Here is a 23,396-nt window from a genome sequence, read left to right on the forward strand (position 1 = left end):
CACTTAATTATTCACTCCTCTCTGGCTAACTGGAAAATCACTTCCTTTTACACACAGCTAAACTGTCATGTCTTGGCCCCCGTTTCTGTTAGGATGATATTTTGTTGTTTTCTCTATGGTAACAAACCTACACCCTCATTTTTTTTTACTTAAAGAGATAATTCACTCAAAAATTTTAATTCTGTAATTAATTACTCAACCTCATGTCGCTTCAAACCCGTACGACCTTCGTTCATCTTCTGAACACAAATTAAGATATTTTTTATGAAATCCGATGGCTCAGGGCGGGCTCCATTGACAGCTATTTAATTAACACTTTGAAGGCCCAGAAAGGTAGGAAAGACATCGTTAAAATAGTCCATGTGACTACAAGGTCACGCATGTGCCGTGGCGCTCTCGTGAACATGAGTCGGAGACTGATACGGAAGAGAAGAAATTGTTGAATAAAGTCGTTATTTTGTTTTTGTCGCGCACAAAAAGTATTATCGTCGCTTCATAAAATTAATTTTGAACCACTGTAACATATGGACTATTTTAACGATGTCTTTCCTACCTTTCTGGGCCTTCAAAGTGTTAATTAAATAGCTGTTAATTTAATCAAAAATATCTTAATTTGTGTTACGAAGATGAACGAAGGTCTTACGGGTTTGGACCGACATGAGGGTGAGTAATTAATTACAGAATTTTCATTTTTGGGTGAACTAACCCTTTAATAAGTCTCTTTAACTGGTCTGTGTTGACCAGTTTCGTCAGACGTCTTGCCAGATCTATCCAAAATGGGTGTTACGTGTTGCCGGTTTTTTTTTTTTTTTTTTTTTTTGGTCTCTTAAGGTTAATTTACACGCTAGTTCCTCTCATTGGACTGGGCAATTTACACTTTTCTCTTTGACATTGTTTTATCCTCTTAAAACTGTTATCATAATGTTTAAAAATATAATGCAACATAGTTTCAAAAATAAAGATTCTCATTATTTTCTTACCCAGATGCCATCCAAGGTGTATATGACTTTCTTCATCAGAACACAAATGCATATATTTAATCTCGAGGAAATTCAAGCTCTGCAGGATGCACACAATGCAAGAAAATGGGTTCCAGCATTGTGGTTAACGTAAGAAACAAATCAGTAAGTAAAACATTCTCTACTTTAAACTAGTGCTTCTGACCAGGGCTCTGATACCGTTTGAAATATCTGAATTTTCATGTGAAGTTCATTCTTCTGTTTGCAATCAAAGCATCGTTTTCTACTCACATGAACATGCCAACATACCACCACAACTGAGGGTGATAGAATGGTTACATCCTGATGTTAGCGGCATATGTTGAGCACTATAGATCCAATCTTACTAGTATGACTCACTCACTACAAAACACATTTCTTCGCTTCAGAAGGCCTTTATTACCTTTATTAGGATGGCTTGAGGGTGAGTAAATCATGGGCTAATTTTCATTTTTGGGTAAACTATCCCTTTAATACTTATTTACTTACTATTGTATAACAGTTCATCGTCCCTCCACAGACTAACTTTGCTTCTGTCTTTCATACCAAAGAACTACCCTTATGTAAAATCTTTGGTGTGATGACCATCAGGGCAGAATTGTGGCATGAATTCTGATATGACTGTTCAGACTGAGGTTGCATTGGTACTAAATCAGATATAGGTCTAATGTTTTGCACTTCATGAGTTCACCCTTACATATAATCGGATATATAAAAGTATGCATATTTAGCGAGCTGTCTGAGGGGAGGGCTACAAGCTCAGAATTTGGTCCAAAGCCAGAGTAACCTTGTTGGGATAAGAATACTTTAAGAGTGATGAGTTGGGGTGGTGGAGGGATGCTGGAAAACTGTTGTAGGATAGAGGAAGGTTGGGAATATACCTCCTCTCATGCTTTTTGGGTTGATTTATCTGAACGTTCTCCTAAACGTTTTAATGTATGTATATCCTTTGAATACATATTACAGAATTATGATTTAGGACATGTTTCATGGCATTTTACTCATAATTTTGAGAGGACTGCACCAGTGACATTCTAGGCTATAGACTATATATTTTATTAGGTGTAAGATTTTGTAGCCTCACCACAATGTTAAACCTAACGTACTTTAACACATGACAGCTCTTCTTCAGATGAAAGATGATAAGGTGGTCTATATAAGGCACTGCTCAAAGCCTCAGATCATATGCTCTAGTGAGACGCTATCTAGTAGACACTCTTCATACGCAACATGTGTAAGTTAATTTCCTTTTGACTTTATATCACTTTGTCAGTAACTGAGTAGTGCATGCATAATTATCTAAACAATCCCACTCATGTTTTTTCTCTGTAGGTGAAACGGTTGTAGTAAAATGTGACTCAAGCTTTTATAATATACAAGAACATAATTACTTCATTCTTAGTATCGAAAGATCAACAGAACCCTTACATTATCAATGCACATGGAGTAACCAAACCAATTGTGGATTAAGACTTCTTTTAAAAGGTAAGAAATACTGCAGTGATTAATACTAAAATTGCATATAAAGCTGTTTTGTATTAAGCAAAAAGAAAAGAGCCTCATGTACTGTACTAGATAGGATAACATGTCCAAAGAATACACCATGCAACACACATTATTAAAAAGTACTTTGCACATAAATTATATATTTTTAAAGTGACGTTTTTTTCTTTGCTTTGACAATAATAATAATGATATTCAACTTTGTTTTAATATTCACTTGTTTTTGGTCATTATTTGTTTCTTGTACATTATTGATATGCTATCATTGTTTTCACCATTTACCTGACCAAAATGTTTCCCGCATGTTTTAGAAAATCAAGGTCAAAACTGGTCTTACCATGCAGTGTTTGTCTTCAATACTCTCATTTTGCTCTTGAGTGGAATAGTCAACATATGTCTATGTAAAAGACTGAGAAGAACGAGTGAATTGCATGCAGGTAAATTTCCACATTGTAATGACGTTTAAATGATGTCTTTTTGAAAGGGCTCAGTTGTGGTCAGTATTTCTTGTTTTATTCCCATTATTTTCCTTGTTTTACTTTCCCGCCACAACTAAACAGCAAGTTTCAATATGTTTCAGGAGTTTCTGACCCATCTCCCCCAGACACACCACCCTCTGATGCCAGTTTTTCTCTTGTAAGTCAGAAGTTTTATGACTGTAGCATATACATTAACACTTTGGGAAGACACTTTATCTAATGCATTGCATTCAAGGTATACATTTTATCAGTTCCTGCATCCTCTGGAAATTGAACCCATAACCTTAGTGCTGCTAACGCTATGAACTGTTTGAGCTACAGGAATGCAGCAGATTAAGTTTCTGTGCTACAATGCTTTTCCTTTTCCTACCCTCACAGAATCGAGTTAGTCTAGACCTGAACTACACAACCCTGCAATTTCCTGAAGACAACACAAGTAGAGAGAACTCAGCGATTGAGCGAAGAAAGACAAGAAGGAATGCAATCTACTCCAGCCTTAAATGTCATGTGCCGAACATCACTGAAGAAAGTTGAGCCATTACTTATCCTTCTCATTTTGTTTTCAAGTGATAAATACAGCACAGTTGTTTAAAAAACCTATAAAGACATTTTGGGGTTACAGCATTATTTTTAATAACTACAGATTTAAAGGTCCCGTTCTGCGTGATCCCATGTTTCAAACTTTAGTTAGTGTGTAATGTTGCTGTTAGAGCATAAATAATATCTGTAAAATTATAAAGCTCAAAGTTCAATGCCAAGCGAGATATTTTATTTAACAGAAGTTGACTACAAAAAACGGCTCGATTGGACTACATCCCTCTACTTCCTCCTTTAATGATGTCACTAGAACCGTTTTTTGACTAACCTCCGCCCACAGGAATGCTCCCTCAACTCTACTGGCTACTTGCGCACTTCTTATAACTTAGGCTACTGTGTTTACTCAGCTCTTACGGTGATTTTCTGAAGTAAAACTGACGCTTCATCTTTTGTGTGATGTACAATAAACTTTAAACTCATCAGTACATGTTTGATCATCATTCAGACAGCAGACTTGTAGGCTATTAATAAATAATGGATACATAGCCTACAAGCAGATGACAAATACGTTATAATAACCGTAATTAAACTACTAAACCATACCTGTTTCATCTCTATACAGCACTCTGACTCTGTAGGCATTATTGTCCGACTCGAAATGAACGCCGTTACTGAGAGTTTCTGATATTATCATCATTCCGTGAGATGAATTTTTCCTGACAGACTGAGCACGAGCTCGTGAAGCTCCGCCCCCTGTGTCGTCCAGCAGCACCTCATTTGCATTTAAAGGGCACACACTGAAACAGCTCGTTTTTCTGAGCCCCAAAAAATGTCAATTTAAACATGCTGTAAAAAATGATCTGTTGGGTATTTTGAGCTCAAACTTCACATACACACTCTGGGGACATCAGAGACTTATTTTACATCTTGTGAAAAGGGGCATATAACGGGACCTTTAAAGAAATAAAAATTTGGTTAAAAAACAGATCATTATCATTATTATATACATTATAGACACATTACAGTCATGTTACCCCTGCAATATGTATTTTCATGCTTTAAATATACTTTGTAACATTATTATTAAAATTGCATTTCTGTTTTAGGCCAGCTTAGGCCCTGATCAATATTTAATAAAATGGAAGATCACACGCATGTACTTAAGATTATGCTTAGATTGTAATTCATTGTATTTTTGTGATAATATAAATAAAGTGAATGGAGTATAATCATCATTCAAACAGGAAAACAAGAGTTTATATAAAGGCCAGATATTCTTAACAGGATAACTGAATAATAATACTTTGCATTACAAATGCCTTCTTCATTGTTACATTTAGTTTTAAAGTTGTGGTGGCCTGTTTTTTGTTCTTTATTGATAAGCTACAAACTTGAGCAAACTTTAAAAAATAGGCCACTTACTTTTCCATCCTGTCTCTGAAACCACATATGTGTCTGTCTTAGTATTTGGTTCTTGTGGGCAAGTACAAGGGTCTCTACAGCTCATTAGATATATATGCATTTTTGCTTCTGACCCCATTGCAAGACACAGAAGAAAGCAAACCTTTCAATCATCATCATTATTATTTCTGAACCCTTCAGCTTTGAGATATTGTAATAATTTTTATATTATGAAATGTTATGCCTTGTTTAAAAGAACCAACACGATCTCCTGGCACTGCATAGGCTATATAGCACGAGTTCATGCTTTTATTTGGTGTGCTCTTTATACGCAAAAGTAATCTTTTACGTGCATCTGGTAAAAAATGTACCTGTTGGGTAGAATTGGTTGGGTATAGTGCATATCATATGCACGCAAAAAAATAGCGTATCATATGTACGCTAAAATGTGCGTATCGGATACACGTAAAAGGTAATTTCTGCGTATAAATAGCACTGAAAATTAAAGCATGAACTTGTGCTATAGATACACAGTACTGGATACACAGTATATGTTCTTTTGAGACTGGACTCAAAAGAACATATCAGTTTTATTAAATATTGATCGGAGCCTATTTGACACCTCTTAAAAATTTATGGTGCGTAAAGTAAAATGTGTTCTAAAACCTAAAATGTTAACTTCCTTTTAGCTTTTATCCTTATTTTATCCTTTTATCCTTATTATATTATCCTTTTATCCTTTTTGGGTTATTGAATTTACATTCTGAGCATTTGCCTCTTTTGTACAATATAAGGTTAATGATGTAAATTAGTTCAGCATGTATCACAATAGAATAAAAAGGCACAGCTGATGTCATTATCTATGTAAACTTGATGTAGCTTCTCTCATCCAGTATGTATGTACATTATCTACTGATAACATTAACAGTGCCTTAATAGGAATCAGGGGTGTATCTTTGAGGGGGTGGAGGGGTTTGGCTGTTGGTAAACCAATGAAAGGCAACTCTGCCATCTGACAACGTCTACCAGTCAGCTCAAACAACTTTTCTTTTTGGTGTTCTGTGCCTCTTATTCTTCAAAATGAGCCAATGCAGAGAAAATATGTATGCTGTCAGTGAAATCATCCTTGCTTTTTGTGGTAGGCAAAAATAAACTTCTTTTATATATTTGTAATACGTGGACTTTCATTTTAACACTTTTTGTTCACTGTTTTCTTTAATTTCAGGTTACTTCACGGCCCATGTTATTATCCAGCCAAAACCAGTGCAAAAAAGCAAAAATTGGAGACATTTTCCAAATGACACAAGAAGATGTAGCTACTTATTATCGTGGAGTGATTATGCGCTGGATTTCAGTCCTGGAACACTTCTGATGATAACAGGTAAGTAGTATTATTACAATGCTGCAAAACTCATTCAGTCAGTGGTCTAAAAAATTGATTGTTATATTTTGTATTTATTTTTAAGGAACACATTAAAGTACAAGAAGAATTTTACAGCAACCCGATTTAAAACCTGTTCATCTTGGTGATAACATCACTCTGCAATGTACAGTTCAATTCATGGAGGACTGTGCACAAGAAAAGCTCAGGAGAATCCCTGTCTAGAATTATGGATGCTCATTTTATAATGGCTGCTGCACAGACATGTGTCCACAACTTCACAGTGAGGATCCACACACTCTCTGATACTGCTACTTACTAATGTGCCATGAATGTAGATGGAGAAATAATCTTTGGACAAGGAACTAAACTGACTATCACTGGCACAGGTGATATTGAGTGCACTGACTTTATTGAATGTTCACGAATGTTATGCTGACACTTTAATAACATTGCAATATGTGCTTTTACAGATCCAGGAACTTTCATTTTGGAGTCTTAAAACTTTTTTTTTTTTTTTTTTTTTTTTTTTTTTGCGGTAATAATTACGATAGCCATGGTCAAACAGCATAAAAACAAAAAAACTCTGTAGGTACGTGCATTTTTACCTGTATTTATTATGGGTTAAATTAAGCAGCTGTCTGATCACAAGCAGTTTCTTTCACTTCTATCCTGAAGGCTGACTGAATTGAGTCAATTGAATCCTCCCCTACCCAAGTAAGTCTAGTTGAGTCCAGTTCATTTTTAAACTGAACAATTTGATATCAGTAATTTCCTTAGAACATCTTGCCATTTTGTTGCTTTACTATATTCACTATCGCTATACATGCGTAGCTGATAAATCACAATGATCCTAATTAGCTGTTCTGGGTAACTGACACTGTTTTGATCTTTTTCAATTAGTCATATTTTTAATATTTGTATACAGTATTAAACAGATGACTTATAGTATGTGAAATAATAGGCCTGTTGCATCTTCTAAGCACTGTAATATGGTAATGCATGTGTTCTCATGGTTATTTCTAATTCCTCATAAGTTTTGCTTGCATGTTCAGTAAATAAGGATAATGTTTCCTTTACCATACAGACTACCAGAGGTTCAACATGTTCTGAGCCTGAAATACTCTTTCTATTTATGTTTATTTTTTAAAAAAATTTTTTATAGTGTTTCTATTAGAATTGTGCTGTCAAATATAGCCTGTTTAATCTTTTAGGTTGCACATTTTTAAAATGTTTGTGTTCTGAAGAACATCTATTCAAACCCTACTCTTTATTGGAATAAATTACAGATTTAAGAACATTTTAATCTCTGGAGTGTGTATGCATTTCTCATTTTTACATAATTCAGAACTTCAACTTAATTTGCAGGGCACAAGATCATGCTTGAAATAAAAGGATGAAAGGTAATTGCTCCCATGAACCAAAAACAGACATAGTTTGGACATATATTGGACAGTTTATTTCTAACAAGGAGACATTACCAACATTGGTTACACTTTATTTGAATGGTTTCCTTATTAGACATTCTGTTGACAATAAGTAATGCTGGACCTACATGTCAAGAGTTAAGTATCAGTAGACTGTTAGATTAGGGCCCAGGTTAGTAATAAGTTGCAGTTACTTATAGCCAGTAGAATGACTGTGCATGGGATCATCAAAAAGTGTTAGCAGATATTAATAAGACAGTCTACCCTTAAATGGCTTGTCAAATTGATTAATCCCATGAATTTGCAGTGATACAGTATGTTGAATTTTACAGATGATCAGAGGCTGATTTCATCAACAGACCTGGGCCTAGTTGTTCAAAAAAATTAATCTGGATCAGAATTATGTAGATTTATGTTTTGCTAGCAATGCTCCAATAACGGTTAGATTTCACAATAAATTAATAATATTGTGCCAATGTAGTTTATGTATACAGTGATTAAATATATTATTTCTGTTTGATATTGACAGCTGTTTGGGAGATTATTTGATGGATATACTTTACTGTACTGAAAGGCTTAATAGGTATAATGTCTTATTACTTTAACGGTTAAACTAATCAAGAGCAAAATTAAAAATATAAATGTGTGTATATATTACATGATAAATACAGTATGTTGTTTTAAAGTTTTAAAGTTTTATTAAATTTTTGTTCCTGAATTCCACCATTCAGATGGGATCAGGATAATCCAGATTTTTTGGGGGATAAAAAATCGTACTAAAAGTCTTACTACAAACTGACGATTTGATCCAGATCAAAATTAAGACTTTCTTTCTTTTTTTTTTTTTTTTTCTTTCTTTTTTTTTTGACCAACCCATTTTCAAGATTTGATTCAATCCAACATCCGAAATCCGATCAGATTACTTTTGAACAACTGGGCCCTGGTCTTTCCTCTGGTCGGGATCTTCGATCTCGGAAAGCCATGGCAGACGGAGAACAGCCCTCTTTCGACATTCTTTTTGAATTCATGCAGTACCAAACAGTAACTGTGGCAATAGTGATTAAAAGAAGGACTGTTCTAACAATGGAAAGAAGAACAAAAGTCATCATCTGTTCTGTGGAATCGGCACCTGAAATAGGAAAAATTGTAGATAAAGTATTAACATAGTAAAAGTGCCACTCCCCCCCCCCCCCCCCAATTAATTCTTGAAAAACACACCTATAATGTTCAGTTTGGGTCCGTTCCCGAGCAGCATCTCCCCACATGCAGCAACAGCGCAGTAGTAAGTCCCAGCATCAGACAGACCGAGCTCCTTCTTAGAGACGCTGTAGACGCATCTACGTGCTGTAAAACCGGCTTCAGAGATCCAGTCACACTGATCAATACTCGTTCCATGTGCCCAAATAACTCTTGGATGAGATTCTTCTGACTCATGTATGAGCCAGTACACGCTGTGGTTTCCTACACAGTTCTGATTTAAAACTGTGCACATTAGATTCACTGAATCTCCAGATTGTGATTCAATGAAAGAGTGTTGTTTTACAACAGTGTAGCTTTTCAATCCTGTATGAAAAAAGGTTATATATTCATGAAGAACGCATATGTGGTAGATTTTTCCCTAAACCTAACTATCTGGGGTGTCTCCAATCGACACCCAATTGATCTTATTAACTGGGGGCGTCTCCAAATCGACACCCAATACCTTTATCTGGGGCGTCTCCAAATCGACACCCAATACCTTTATCTGGGGCGTCTCCAAATCGACACCCAATACCTTTATACTCTAGCTCTTGCATCTTCAGTCGACAACTGGCCGAGTTTTCTTACTCTAACTTATTTCCCTAAACTAGCTTAATTCCTGCGCAGGAATAATCAACAAACAGACTTCAGCAAATGTCCTTTAAATGCTTTAATCATGGCTGGAAGAGTTCCCGAGCAGTTCTCAGGGAATCTCTCCCAAGAAGAAGCAAGGCCGGAGGATCTCAGACAAATTCCATTGAGAATCCCACCAGTAAACACGAATACAACATTTTTTATAGAATCGAGACAACAAAAAAGATTATCAATATGATTGGTTCAAAAGCCCCAACCTTTTCCCTCTGTCACTGGCACAAGCAAACTCTGTATTTGTGATTACTTATCACAAGGTTTGAGATCTGTCTGGTTTCATTGCACCTATTTGTTATTTAAACACACACACACACACACACTCAAAGTCAAAAGTTTTCCCTTGGTTTTGAACAGTACATTCTGTTCAAATGTTAGAATGTTAGATGTTAAGAGTTACAAAAAGTTTGATATACAGTTTACTATTTTATTAAATTAAAAAAATCTATCACACATATTAGCCAAATCAAAATATATTTCATTATTGAGAAAGTTTTATGTAAGACATCATGAACTACTCATGTATAAATTGCATTCACACATGGCATTCAGTTAATATATTAATAACTAAACTATTATAAATACTCATTATATTAAAAACAATTAAACTATAGGTAATCAAAACTATAATTACCTTCAACTATCAACTCTGTGCCTTCGACGAATTCCATTACGTTGGAATAAGCGCTTCCACAGTAGTATGTTGCAGAATCTGAGATCTGTATGTTTTTTATCACCAAATGATGCACACCCTTTTCATTCAGCACAGAGAAGCGTGAATTATTCTCGAAATTATGGTAAAACCTGGCATTACGATCATACTTGTAACTGGTGGAGAGTAGCCTGGGACTCTGTCCAGGTTCATGCTTGTACCATGAGAAGTGCATGGCTATTTGGCTCTGGTAAACGCAAGGTAAATTAATTGTTTCTCCCGGTTTAGCAAACACTGGTGGTTTATTCAGGTGTGTTGCAGTAAGACCTAAAAGAAACATGAAAAATAACAAGCAAAAATTGTTCAGCTTAAATAGCTAAAGTAAAAACATTTAAGTTTTGACATTAAAGACAGTTCAACTCACCAATTAGAAAGAGAAGGAAAACTCCAAAGTTGATCATATCTGATGGATTTATCTTATTTCTAAACGAGTACAAAACAGGTGAGTGATGACTAAATGAACATCACCAGAGAAGCAATGAACGATGTGAGCGGATGTGCTGTGTTTGTCAAAAAAGTGCTGAACCAGATTTTTTTTTCCCCACTGACCTTTTCCTACAGACTTGTTTTCATATTATATACTTTTTTACTTCTGAGACATAATTGCTCATGAGTGAAACCAGTTGCCGCCATCAGTAAAGACTGTTTACATGTGCAATTTAAATAGGTTTGAAAGAAGTATGTTTCTGTGCAATTTAAATAGGTTTGAAAGAAGTATGTTTCTGGAAAAGTACTTCTAGAAAATGTAAAAGACAAAGGCAGTGTGCTAGTTGTGGTTTTCTGCTGGTCATGCGGTAACTTGACCTTCTTAAGTAAGTGTTTCTTGATCCCACCAACATCAAAACTGTGATCTGACAGCGTGTAAATGTGTGAATGTCAAGCATCTCTCTGCAATATTGTCAGGTGGGTCTGATAATAATCGAGCTCCTTTTAAGAAGCTACATTAAACCATAAATGAAGAACTGAATTACACTGCTCAGATCTATAATGGCCACAACAACAAACACTCACATGCACTAGACCGATAGCCTTGTGGCTTCACACGCACACGTGCATCACAAGACCACGAGTGTGGCATCTGCCATAAACAGTGCAGTTTCTTTGAGTGAACTGACTTTACGGTAAATATCTCAAACAGACAAAATTCCTTTTATCTTTTCGAATAGCCAGAAACATCATGACTTGAGTAATTCAAATTTCTGCATGATACCTCACTGATCCGATGTCTGACAGCTTCATAGCAATAACTGTGAAAGGTATGTCCTGTAAAAGTTTGAATTCCTTGTTTTAAACTACCGTTTACTACAAGTAGCTTCATGTCTGTTCTGATGGCAAAAGGATTTTTCTGTTGTTTTCTTTTGTACTCAACTCATCTTGTAAAATATTTAAGAATTGTCATGTCTGAAGTAAAAATCCAGTTTGACATACTTAATGATGGTTTCATCAGCATTGGTATTTTCTCAGAGTTTTTAAATAAATATAAAAAAATTGTCCGGGGCTCAGGTCAGGAAGCAGACAGACTGGCTAAACCGACCGTCTGCTAGCTGTCTCACGTCACCAAGGTCAGATAAATCCCATCACATAGAGCCTCTTTCACCTAGCTATCATCACATAGAGACTATGTCTGTTCCCCCGAATTTGGAAATCCAAAAAACATTTCAACCCATCTAAGGTTAAAAATTTCATAGATGTTCAACAAATAAAAAACAGCTATAATACAGATGAGCAAATGATAAAGCTTGGGTTGCTGAATATTCGATCCCTTACTTCAAAAGCACTTATTGTTAATGATATGATTACTGACTATAATCTAGATGTGCTGAGTTTGACAGAAACCTGGCTAAAACCAAACAAATACATTACTTTAAATGAGTCCACCCCGCAAGATTACTGTTATAAACATGAACCTCGTCTGAAAGGCAAAGATGGAGGTGTTGCTTATAGTAATATTTTCAAAATCACTAAGAAATCTAATTTTAAATATACTTCTTTTGAAGTGTTGGTGCTTAATGTAAAAATATATAGTGTAAATGACAAATCACGTTTGAGATTTGGGCTGGCTACTGTATACAGGGCACCAGGGCACCATAAAGATTTTATCAAAGAATTTGCTGACTTTCTATCAGAGTTAGTATTGGCTGCAGATAAAGTACTAATTGTTGGTGATTTTAATATACATATAGATAATGAAAAAGATGCATTGGGATTGGCATTTAAAGACATTCTGAACTCTATTGGAGTTAGACAACACGTGTCAGTACCTACTCATTGTCGTAATCATACTCTAGATCTAATATTATCACATGGAATAGATGTTGATGCCGTTGAAATTCTGCAGCAGAGCGATGACATCTCAGATCATTATCTAGTCTTGTGTAAATTACATTTAGCCAAGGCTGCAAAGCCGACTCCGTGTTACAAATATGTGAGACCTATCACTTCTGCCACTAAAGATTGCTTTATTAATAATCTTCCTAATCAGTTTCATCATCTCAGCATCCCGGATAGCTTAGAAGAACTCGATATTGCAACAGAAATTTTTAACTCTCTCTTTTTCAGCGTTTTAGACACAGTTGCTCCGTTGCACTTAAAGAAGATTAAAGAAAATAGTCCAACGCCATGGTACAACGAGCACACTCGGGCACTTAAGAGAGCAGCCAGAAAAATGGAGCGCAACTGGAAGAAAACAAAACTAGAGGTATTTCGCATTTCATGGAAAGAGAGTTCGATTGCATACAGAAAGGCCTTAAAAGCTGCTAGATCTGCTTATTTTTCAAACCCATTAGAAGAAAATAAACAAAACCCTAGGTATTTATTTGAAACAGTGGCTAAACTAACAAAAAAGAAAACTTCAAGCCCAGAAGTTTCCAAGCAACACAGCAGTAATGACTTTATGAACTTCTTCACTTATAAGATTGATAATATCAGGGACAAAATTATATACTATGCAACTGTCTAGTACAGTATCACATCAGGCAGTGCATTGTAGTCTCCCTAAGGAAAAATTTGATTCATTTATTGCTATAGGAGAGGAAGAATTCGCTAAACTCATTAAATCATCTAAACCGACAACATGTATGTTAGACCCTATACTGACTAAGCTACTGAAAGAGATGCTTCCAGAGGTCATAGATCCTCTTCTTACTATCATTAATTCATCTTTGTCTCTAGGATACGTACCAAAAACCTTTAAGCTGGCTATGATTAAACCGCTTGTTAAAAAAACGCAACTTGATCCTACAGAATTAGTCAATTACAGGCTGATCTCGAATCTACCTTATCTGTCAAAGATATTAGAAAAGGCAGTATCTTCACAACTATGTTCCTTTTTAGAAAGAAATGATATCTGCGAGGATTTTCAGTCAGGATTTAGACCATACCATAGTACCGAGACAGCTCTCATTAGAGTCACAAATGATTTGCTCTTATCATCCGATAGTGGTTGTATCTCTCTATTGGTGTTACTCGATCTTAGTGCTGCATTTGACACTATTGACCACAACATTCTTTTAAATATACTTGAAAATTATGTTGGCATTAGTGGAATTGCATTAGCATGGTTCAAATCATACTTATCTGACCGTTATCAGTTTGTAGCAGTAAATGAAGAGATGTCTTATCGATCACAAGTTCAGTATGGCGTACCACAAGGCTCAGTACTAGGACCACTGCTGTTCACTCTGTACATGCTACCATTAGGAGATATCATTAGGAAGCATGGAATTAGCTTTCACTGTTATGCCGATGATACTCAGCTCTATATTTCTTCACAACCTAACGAAAACTACCAATTCACAAAATTAACGGAATGCATAGCTGATATAAAAAATTGGATGACTAGTAATTTCCTACTACTAAATTCTGAAAAAACAGATTCTAATTATAGGACAAAAACCTTCCTCACGTAATAACCTAGAATACTGTCTAACACTTGATGGCTGCTCTGTCAAGTCTTCGTCGCAGAACCTGGGTGTGCTCTTTGATACCAATCTTTCATTTGAAAGTCACGTTTCTAGTATCTGTAAAACCGCATTCTTCCATCTAAAAAATATATCTAAATTACGACATATGCTTTCAATGACAAATGCGGAACAGTTAGTTCATGCGTTCATGACATCAAGGCTAGATTATTGTAATGCTCTTATGGGTGTTTGCCCTGCACGCTTAATAAACAAACTACAGCTGGTCCAAAACGCAGCAGCTCGAGTTCTACCAGAACCAGGAAGTATGACCATATTAGCCCAGTTCTGTCAACACTGCACTGGCTCCCTATTAAACATCGTATAATTTTTAAAATATTGCTGATTACTTACAAAGCACTAAATGGTTTAGCTCCGCAGTACTTGAGCGAGCTCTTAACGCATTATAGTCCTTCACGTCTATTGCGATCTCAAAATTCCGGCCAGTTAATAATACCTAGAATATCAAAATCAACTGCTGGCGGTAGATCCTTCTCCTATTTAGCACCAAAACTTTGGAACAATCTTCCTACCATTGTCCGGGAAGCAGACACACTCTGTCAGTTCAAAGCTAAACTAAAAACACATCTCTTTGACCTAGCATACACATAACACATTATAGTCTTCTATAATTCAATGTTAGGCTGCATAGATCAGGTCAGCCAGAACCGGGAACACTTCCCATAAATCCTGATGTACTCGTTACATCATAAGAAGAATGGCATCTACGCTAATTTTAGTGTTTTTGTTTATCCCGAGGTTTTCCCACAGCCTGCTGGATCCAGGCAGTATCCAGATCTGATGAAGGACCTGCGCCTGGACCCGATGTCATAGCGGGGTGCTAAAGTGCCAACTAGTTTCTCTTTATGGAGGATCCCTTTACCACTCTAAAGATAAAGCGTTGTCGGGAAAATTCGGTTCGCGTATCTACCCTGAAGTGATAAAATTCTGTATCAAAATGTTAAGGCCAGACAAGTAGTTTTTTAAGGCTTGGTTTGTAGGGAATTACAAACCTGCGCACATATATTCAAACGCGCATACCAATAGACTGAACTCGTAATGCGCATGTGCATGCCATCAGCGTTCTCACAGGTTTCACGTTTAAAGTCTGTGTAGAGTTTCCTGTTAAAACGGTGTAGTGTTAGCAGCCCCTAAGTTCATAACTAATGATCGTTGCGACGGAAGTGAATTAATCAAATTAAATTTAGCTGGAAAATAACTTTATACAAGAACTCCTATAAAGCCAAAACAATCTCTGTTACTTTAAACTATCCTTGTATCTCTGTAAAGCCGCTTTGGAACAATCTACATTGTTAAAAGCGCTATATAAATGAAGATGACTTGACTTGACTTCTGGCAGGATCATTTTATTTAGCAAAAAAAAAATCTCACCATTCACTGACGCTGTCACGGTTCTGTTTAGTTAGTTTCATTTTCACTGACTTTTAGTTTATTTTCAGTCACATGTGTTCCTTTGTCTCAATGTGAACAGAAGGCCAAAACTGAGAGAAAAAGATGCGTTTTCAAATGAAAATGTAGTGTGGACAAGGCCTGAGGTACACAGTGGGTTCCTTTAGGCAAATAGTGACATCACTAATCTTGTGTGCAATATGAGATGCAATAGCAGAAAAAAATAATTTACAGGCTGAAAATCATTAATAGGTCTTTATATATATATATTATTTATTGACTATTTGCAGATTTAATTCATTCAGGAAATCCCAAACATTTTCAGAGCACTGAATAAAAGAAGTACATATTTTGTATTTGATTATGTTCTCTGTAGAGAGCATATTTTTTCAGGGGTAAAAGCCACTCCTCCTTCTTATGTATAAAACACATTGATATCGCCCACTTAATTTCCTCTTCAGCTCTGGTTTGACTCAGTGCACAAATGTTACGTATTTCAACTGCAGCGTTATTGCTCTTTGGGACTGGTAAGATTTACTCTAAACTACATTTCTATAATGGGAGACATGTAATAAAATCTTTGGAGAGTTATTAAAATGGGGAGGGATTTTAATGTAAAAATTATGTTTTGTGATGTACTATGGCTTTACTTCTTTTTTTTTTTTTTTCTTTTTTTTTTTACGTTTTTCAGGTTTTCTCCAAGTAATGTTTTCTAAAGCAAGTATGAATGCTCAGCCAGGAGAAAGTGTCACTATGTGGTGTGCACATGCTATCCATGTTTCTGGAGACCTGTACTGGTTCAAACAAACAGACGGTGATGTGCCGATTACTATTGCGTACATGCTATACACCGAGAGTCTTCGGAAGGTAGAGCCAAATTATTTCAACAATTTCACAAAAGACCAAATTGCCATGAATCTGTTCAGCAAAAGCACCTCCCTAACAATTAAGCATGCAAATATTTCTGATTCTGGCTTCTATTTTTGTGGAGCTACGGGATATTACATGAAATTTGGCGATGGAACCAGACTTGAAGTGAAAGGTAATCTTTTTGAATCTCAATATACTCTCATGTTGATATAATGTTTATAGCTCTTTTTCTCATTTTGTCATAAATAGCACATGTTGAAAAACACCACAGTTTAGATACCATTGTAAATGTCACAATGGTAAGTGACTCACACTGGCAAACTGTTTTCAATTCAGAGAAAAATGGCAAAGGAACCTCAAAAAAGGGTATGTTTATTATTTTACTTCCCATATTAAGTTGAAACTGCAGGTGATTAATATCTCTCTAGTAAATTCATGGGGGAAAAATAATATAAAAGATGTGTTCTTTGTGGAATCACTGATTACAATAAATATTGTAAAATTGAAATGTCCACTTTTTTACAGATGATGAGAAATCGCCTGTGTCTGAGGAGTGTTCTAGAGACATTTTCTTCATGCTGACTCTCCTATTTGGTGGCATAATTTTTTTTACATGTATTATTTCTCTCCTTTTGGCGATTATCAGGCAACATAAAAGGCAGAAGCATAAAAAAGGTAAAATATTTACACTTGGTTAAACAGATCAATCACAAATGAAATCACAAATATAAATATTAATCACCAATGTGGAATTCATTCTTCAAAAAATGTATTCTCAACAGCAACTGATTGACTTTTTCTGCTTTGTGACAGCCGCTGAATGTCAAACACAACAGCACGATGACAAGGTAAACTAACCGACTTCAATTATATTACAGGCTAAATAAAACTAATTCAAAATATCTCAAAGTAGAAATGAGAACAAGCAAATCTCTGTTTTAGTTCTGTTCCTTTCTAAAATGTGACCCTGGACCACAAAACCAGTCACATGGGTCAATTTTTTAAAATTGAGATTTATACATTATCTGAAATCCGAATAAATAAGCTTTCCGTTGATGTATGGTTCATTATGATACAACAATATTTGGCCGAGATACGACTATTTGAACATCTGGAATCTGAGGGTGCAAAAAAATCTAAACATTGAGAAAATTGACTTTAAAATTGTCCATTTATGTTCGTGATTGTGCTGCATTCACTCACAAAAATAAATGTTTCATATATTTATGGTAGGAAATTTACAAAATATCTTCATGGAACATGATCTTTACTTAATTTCCTAATGATTTTTGGCATAAAAGAAAAATCAATAATTTTGACCCATGCAATGTATTGTTGGCTATTGCCACAAATATACCCGTGCGACGTGACTGGTTTTGTGATCCAGGGACACAAATCACTTTCACTCTTAGTGAGACACTGATTTTCTCAGATCACACTGGTTTCTTTGACCCTTTTATAAAGAACAAGATGACATTAATGAATTGATTGGAAATTAATTACTGCTATGCTTCTCCATGTTGGGTAGAAATGCTTTTGATTTTGCCGACAATACATTTGCATGTGTTCTGCCATTTAGTAAATTTAGTTGTGTCAACAAATGTCAACATTTGTTGCGCATTAAAGAAAAAAAATATTTTTGTGTTGTTGGTATTAACAATTGTTTTGATTCTGATTAAACAATATTATTTCTAATTCTGTTGGCTATTGGACGTGAACTGTTGCTCTTTTTTTTTTTTTTTTTTGGCTGTATAATTTATTTTGGGCTAAAAATAAGAAAAACAGGCTTGAGAATAAAATCTAAGACATCATATGACGAGTTTTTCTTTTTAGAATTTCTGATTAGAATCTTGAAAGACATTTCTGCTTCTTTGCAGGATAATGATTCAGTAGAATATGCTGCGGTGTATTTCTCAAACAAGAGATCCAAAACGGCAGGAAGACATACAGATGACTCAACTGTGTACACGGACACTACTTGAAATATAAAACAACCTCAAACTTATTATTTGTTAATTAACAATGGTTTATTATCAACACCTGAACAATATCACAGTTTATTTTTTAATTTATTCATTATCGGACGTCAAATGGTTAGGCAGAAAGCTGATGTTCCGACATGCTCCATCAAACCCTGGGCCTTCAGAGAATTAAAGTCAGGATAAGATCAAGTTTAACAATTTGTGGGTCAGGTAAAATGTATCATGTAAAATGTATAATATAATTCAGAAATGATCAATTAAAGACATATTCATACATAAGTGTCAAAGATGCTTTTTAGTTCTTTGTAAATTTGATTTGGAAAAATGTATTCTCAAAAGTGCTATGGGGAAACTTTGGGGAGTTAAAGCAGTAAACAAAACATAAAATCAATATATCTGATCAATAATGAAACTTCTTGTTTTGAATTGGCAATATGTGCTGTGAAGTTGCCTGTTGATTGACAGGTTTGTCATAGTTTGGTGTTGGCATAAGCCACACCCCCTCATATATAAATAAAGCACATTGATTTCCTCGTCTTAATTTCCTGGTTGGTTCTAGTCTGATTCAGTACAGCAATGGTTCATATAATCATTTCAGCGCTGCTGATCTGTGGCATGGGTAAGCATTACTGCACTATAATTGCTTCAGTCATGCAAGATAGGAATGAATAATTCTGGATTAAATAGTAAACATTAGGTGTGAGATACGCAGCATTTTTTGTGTCATCAATTTATGTGTTCTAAATATTAATATTAAGTTATTTGTTATCCCTCTGTGGGTTTTAGGTTTGCTCACAGCTACAGCATCTCAGACAACCAATCTGTCAGCTCAACCAGGAGATAATGTCACTATCTGGTGTCAACACACCTTAAAAACTGGAAAAAACATGCACTGGTTCAAGCAAACAAACAGTGCTGTACCTCTTACTATTGTATACATGATGTTACCTTACGATATTGAAGTAGTGCCAACATTTTTAAATGGGTTTCAACCAGACCGTCATGTGATGTCTCTGAACAGCAAAAACAGCTCCCTAAGAATTTTAGATGTGGATATTTCTGATTCTGGTCTGTACTACTGTGGTTGGCACAATCGGGTGTTCACATTTGGTGATGGAAAAAACCTGGACATTAAAGGTAATCTTTCTTTATCAACAGCATATTGTAGAGGAACTGCTTGCCCACATTATGTATGGTAAAACATACCAAAAAAATACAGAATTCTTTTGCAAAGTACAGACGTTCAACCTTATGATTTCCTGACTGCAACAAGAAGTTGCGTTGATTTTCTAAATGACTCATATATTTAAATTCTTCATTTATTGCATAGAGAGGAGCGATGCGCCACTGAAAAATGAAACTTACGAAGTTACAAATAAAGGTGTTTATCATCTGCCTTTCTTTAACACTCATAACATTCATAATTTCATATGCAATTATGCTTTATCTATATGTTAAATGTGATTTACCTTTAACAGATCTTAAGAGGAGTTCGATTTCTGCAAAATACTGTCCTGGAAACATCTTTTATACACTGACCTTTATTTTTGGTGGTATTGTTGTTATTCTGATCATCATTCCTCTCACACTGTTCATTGTTAAGATCAGAAAAACACAGAAAAAAGGTAACAGTACATCTATTCAGTTCAAGATATCTAATTCCAGTGTGAATGCTTTCACGTATTGGATGTGTAAATGGCAAATAACTGTGTGCTGTTAAACAATTTTATAGGATTCTGTGATATACTAAGTAATGATAAAAACAAATCAGCAAGTGTATTTAACAAATTATAATTGAAAAAAAAAACAGCTAAATGTCTCTATCTCTTTGTTGTCACAGATGCTGATCAGCATGTAACACAACATCATGAGGTAAACATTCTTAATATACAATTATTTGATTACACAAAAATTAAATGCAAAACATATTTCACACAGAAGTCTTCTGAGGTCTGTAGCATATATATATATATATATAGCATATTCTTGTAGAGTTGCAATTAAAGATCAGATTGACCCATGTACAGAAAGATTTGAATATGTGCGTCTCTGCTGTTTAAAGGAGTTCAAAAATCTGAAAACTATAAACTGACTTTTCTAATATCAATGTTTTTCAATATTCTTAAATGTCTAACATTCTTCAGGCGATATATAGTTTCTTACTTGATGCAGGCCTGCTTCTTTTTTCTGTTTAGTACTAGCCATGTTCTTTAAAAGGACTGCATGGTTGAAATAATTTTGTGAGAATCCAGATCTACAGAACAGAACATTATAACAAAATTAAATATGATTTAGTCTTGAATAAAGTGGGTATAAAATATAAAGTATTTTGCACAGGTAAAATTATCATGCATTTTATATGTGTGAGAGAACAAATCAGGAACACTTTCAGTTAAATTCCACTTTCTCTTTCCCTGACTATTTCCCGAATACCCACAACATCAGAATTAGTAAATCTTATAATCTTAGAATTAATAAAATCTACGTAACAGTAGTGAATGTAATTTGATGTTACTAGTCTATTTTATACACGTATGTATAATAACCGTTTGCCTTCGTTTTGCTAAACACACAGATTTTCTTCTAAGTGCATTTGAATTTTATTTAATAAGTGAATATTATTTAAATTTAATAAGTGAAAGATTACAGTAGCTCTGTTGTTAAATGCATCTTTGGATCGGTTGCAGGAGCCTCATTCAACACTGTATGCTGCTCTACAGTTCTCAAAGCAGAAAACCAGAAGAGCAGCCAGACATGCTGAGGATACAGATGTTGTGTATTCTGCTACTAGATAGTCCAGCAATGACACATGGTCCAATACTGTAGCCTAATGTTATGTTTGCAAGCTATATTTTTATCAAGACTCTAATATTTATATGCTGTTGCTAATGCCGTAAATTTAAAGTGTATGTGGGATCTGCAATGTTTAATATTTTTGATACAATAAAAGTTGTGAAATCATGTGGAAGTTCTACTAAGAACATTATTTTAGATCTGTGTATATATTGTATCATGGAGATATAACCAGACCCTTACAAAAGAGGCAGGGGTTGTGATGAGATCATTTCCTATACAGACCCAGACAGGAAGAAGCTGTTCAGTGCAGAATGATACGTGTTGAGGGGAACTTCAGCGGACCAGATTACAGAGCTAAAAAATATACACATCAAAAAATAAATTGTTATAATTACTGTATATGCACACATAATGAAGTACGTTGTGAGCTGCAGATGTATAGCCTGATCATGATAAACATTTCGATATTACTCATGACAATTTATTTGCAGAACATGCAAAAAATTGTGATGTGACCATATTCAAAATAAAAATAAAATCTTATAAAGGTTTTCTTAAATGTCTGTGTGTCAGTGGGTGTATCTATACATCACAGTTTGACTGTTTTCCACTCACCAGACTGACCCTGGCTCATCTCTCACACCCCTCACTGCAGCTAAACCACACATTCACACTACATGCCTTTCACACTACTTTCCAGAACCACAGACAAAATACCCCTTGTTTATAAGTGAGGTGACAAGTCAACACATGAATAAAAAAATATATATACTTGAGAATTTGATTATGAAACAGTAATGAAAGCTTTTCTTTGTCAGAAATGAAAAATTAGTATACAGTATTTCCTTTTTGATGTGGTTTAAGATACTGCAGAATGTATGCAATGCACCAGACAGATTCTGGTTGCAAACTAAAGCTGAAATGTGTGAAGAACTTAAGAGGTCAAATGACATCAGAAGATGGGTGACATTTAAAAAAAAGTCCTTAAAATTGCTTGTATTATTATTGTGTATTACAGTAATTACTTCCCATGCTGATGGTGCTAAAAACAATAAAAGAGAAGTGAAAATAATTATTACGACACTAAATTCAAGACCACAATGGTTGTATATAACTCATCTGCTTGCATTCAGATGCAGTGTATTGACAGCCTTATTTTAACAAAAACAAAACAAACAAAAATAATTTTTTAATTGATTTCTGTTGGCTTTCATGGAATGTTACTGTTCTCCGATTGTATCATTTCCCAGGCCAAGCTCATTAACCCTAAAATGCAATGCGTAATTAAAAAAAAAACGGTAAACACCTGCGAAAAATCAATACGTACAATGAACGCTTCAAATTAACACAGTACATTGGGACCTATTTTTACAGACTTTTCAACAATTTTTCTCATAATGCATAATACATTTTTCACCACTGTGCAGAACTGAAACTTGATTCCTTTGCTTCTGTGCAAGCACCATTATTTAACTGTCATATTGTGCTTTAATATAGTACTATGTCTTATTTTTATTATTATGTGTTAAAGGCTAACTTTTTTCACAATGCACTGTTAAGGTCTGCAACTGCATGCATACCACACGTTAGTTCCTTTCACAAGTTGACGAATGGTTTCGGAAACCGACTTATGCCACTAAATATAAATATATATATAAGACAATGAATTCAATCCACAGAGCTTAGGTTGCGGTCAGCCTTTGTTTCTGAAAGTAACATAGAACAAACAAACAACCTGAAGCGCGCTTAGGTCTCTGTGGGTAAAAGTTTCCATACATCATCTTATTGCAGTGAAACCCAAGAGACAAAGCCAAGCGCAGACAACTGTGATCTGGCTGTGTTTAGAGTTTGTCCACCAGCATTACCTACCAACACACCACAATTCAAGAACCTTTATATTATTCTGAATTGTCATGCAGTGGTTCAAAATGTGCCACATACAAAAAGGGTATTGTACTTTAACATGCTAACAGATCATTTAACCCAGAAGTTCTGGATCTGAAGGTGCAGCTGATAGAAGATCAATTCTTACAAAAGCCCATTTCTAATATCAA

General features: G+C 35.0%; 2 protein-coding genes, 1 long non-coding RNA gene and 1 gene segment (V, D, J or C); 3 read left to right on the forward strand and 1 right to left on the reverse strand.

Annotated features, from left to right (window-relative positions):
• Positions 1-2,168: 2,168 nt before the first annotated feature.
• On the forward strand, positions 2,169-3,612 carry LOC307156462. Of its 2 annotated transcripts, none has more exons than XR_013820715.1 (5): positions 2,169-2,232; positions 2,331-2,483; positions 2,813-2,938; positions 3,082-3,137; positions 3,359-3,612. It is a non-coding gene; the product is annotated as an uncharacterized lncRNA (long non-coding RNA). The 2 variants fall into 2 exon arrangements; XR_013820716.1 differs by having other exon boundaries at positions 2,198-2,232; positions 2,401-2,483.
• Positions 3,613-8,592: 4,980 nt separating this feature from the next.
• nitr9 (novel immune-type receptor 9) lies at positions 8,593-10,845 on the reverse strand. Its single transcript, XM_079867791.1, has 4 exons — positions 10,690-10,845; positions 10,248-10,592; positions 8,945-9,289; positions 8,593-8,855 (listed from the first exon to the last, which is right to left on the reverse strand). Exons 1-4 carry the CDS (start codon positions 10,724-10,726, stop codon positions 8,641-8,643), a joined length of 942 nt encoding a protein of 313 aa, XP_079723917.1. The 5' UTR covers positions 10,727-10,845; the 3' UTR covers positions 8,593-8,640.
• A 5,301-nt stretch (positions 10,846-16,146) lies between these two features.
• LOC307156448 (uncharacterized protein) lies at positions 16,147-19,111 on the forward strand. Of its 3 annotated transcripts, XM_079867798.1 has the most exons (7): positions 16,148-16,221; positions 16,386-16,561; positions 16,686-16,736; positions 16,901-16,930; positions 17,090-17,239; positions 17,378-17,412; positions 18,442-19,111. In XM_079867798.1, exons 3-7 carry the CDS (start codon positions 16,700-16,702, stop codon positions 18,544-18,546), a joined length of 357 nt encoding a protein of 118 aa, XP_079723924.1. In that variant the 5' UTR covers positions 16,148-16,221; positions 16,386-16,561; positions 16,686-16,699; the 3' UTR covers positions 18,547-19,111. The 3 variants fall into 3 exon arrangements, with proteins under 3 accessions (XP_079723922.1, XP_079723923.1, XP_079723924.1); XM_079867796.1 differs by having other exon boundaries at positions 16,147-16,221; positions 16,386-16,736; positions 16,814-16,930; XM_079867797.1 differs by having other exon boundaries at positions 16,147-16,221; positions 16,386-16,736.
• LOC307156452 (Ig kappa chain V-V region MOPC 173-like) lies at positions 19,100-21,682 on the forward strand. The segment is given in 4 exons: positions 19,100-19,165; positions 19,333-19,683; positions 20,387-20,418; positions 21,267-21,682.
• The last annotated feature ends 1,714 nt before the right edge of the window (positions 21,683-23,396 follow it).

Source organism: Squalius cephalus, assembly GCF_949319135.1.
Source record: "Squalius cephalus genome assembly, chromosome: 3".
Classification (NCBI taxonomy): Eukaryota; Metazoa; Chordata; class Actinopteri; order Cypriniformes; family Leuciscidae; genus Squalius; species Squalius cephalus.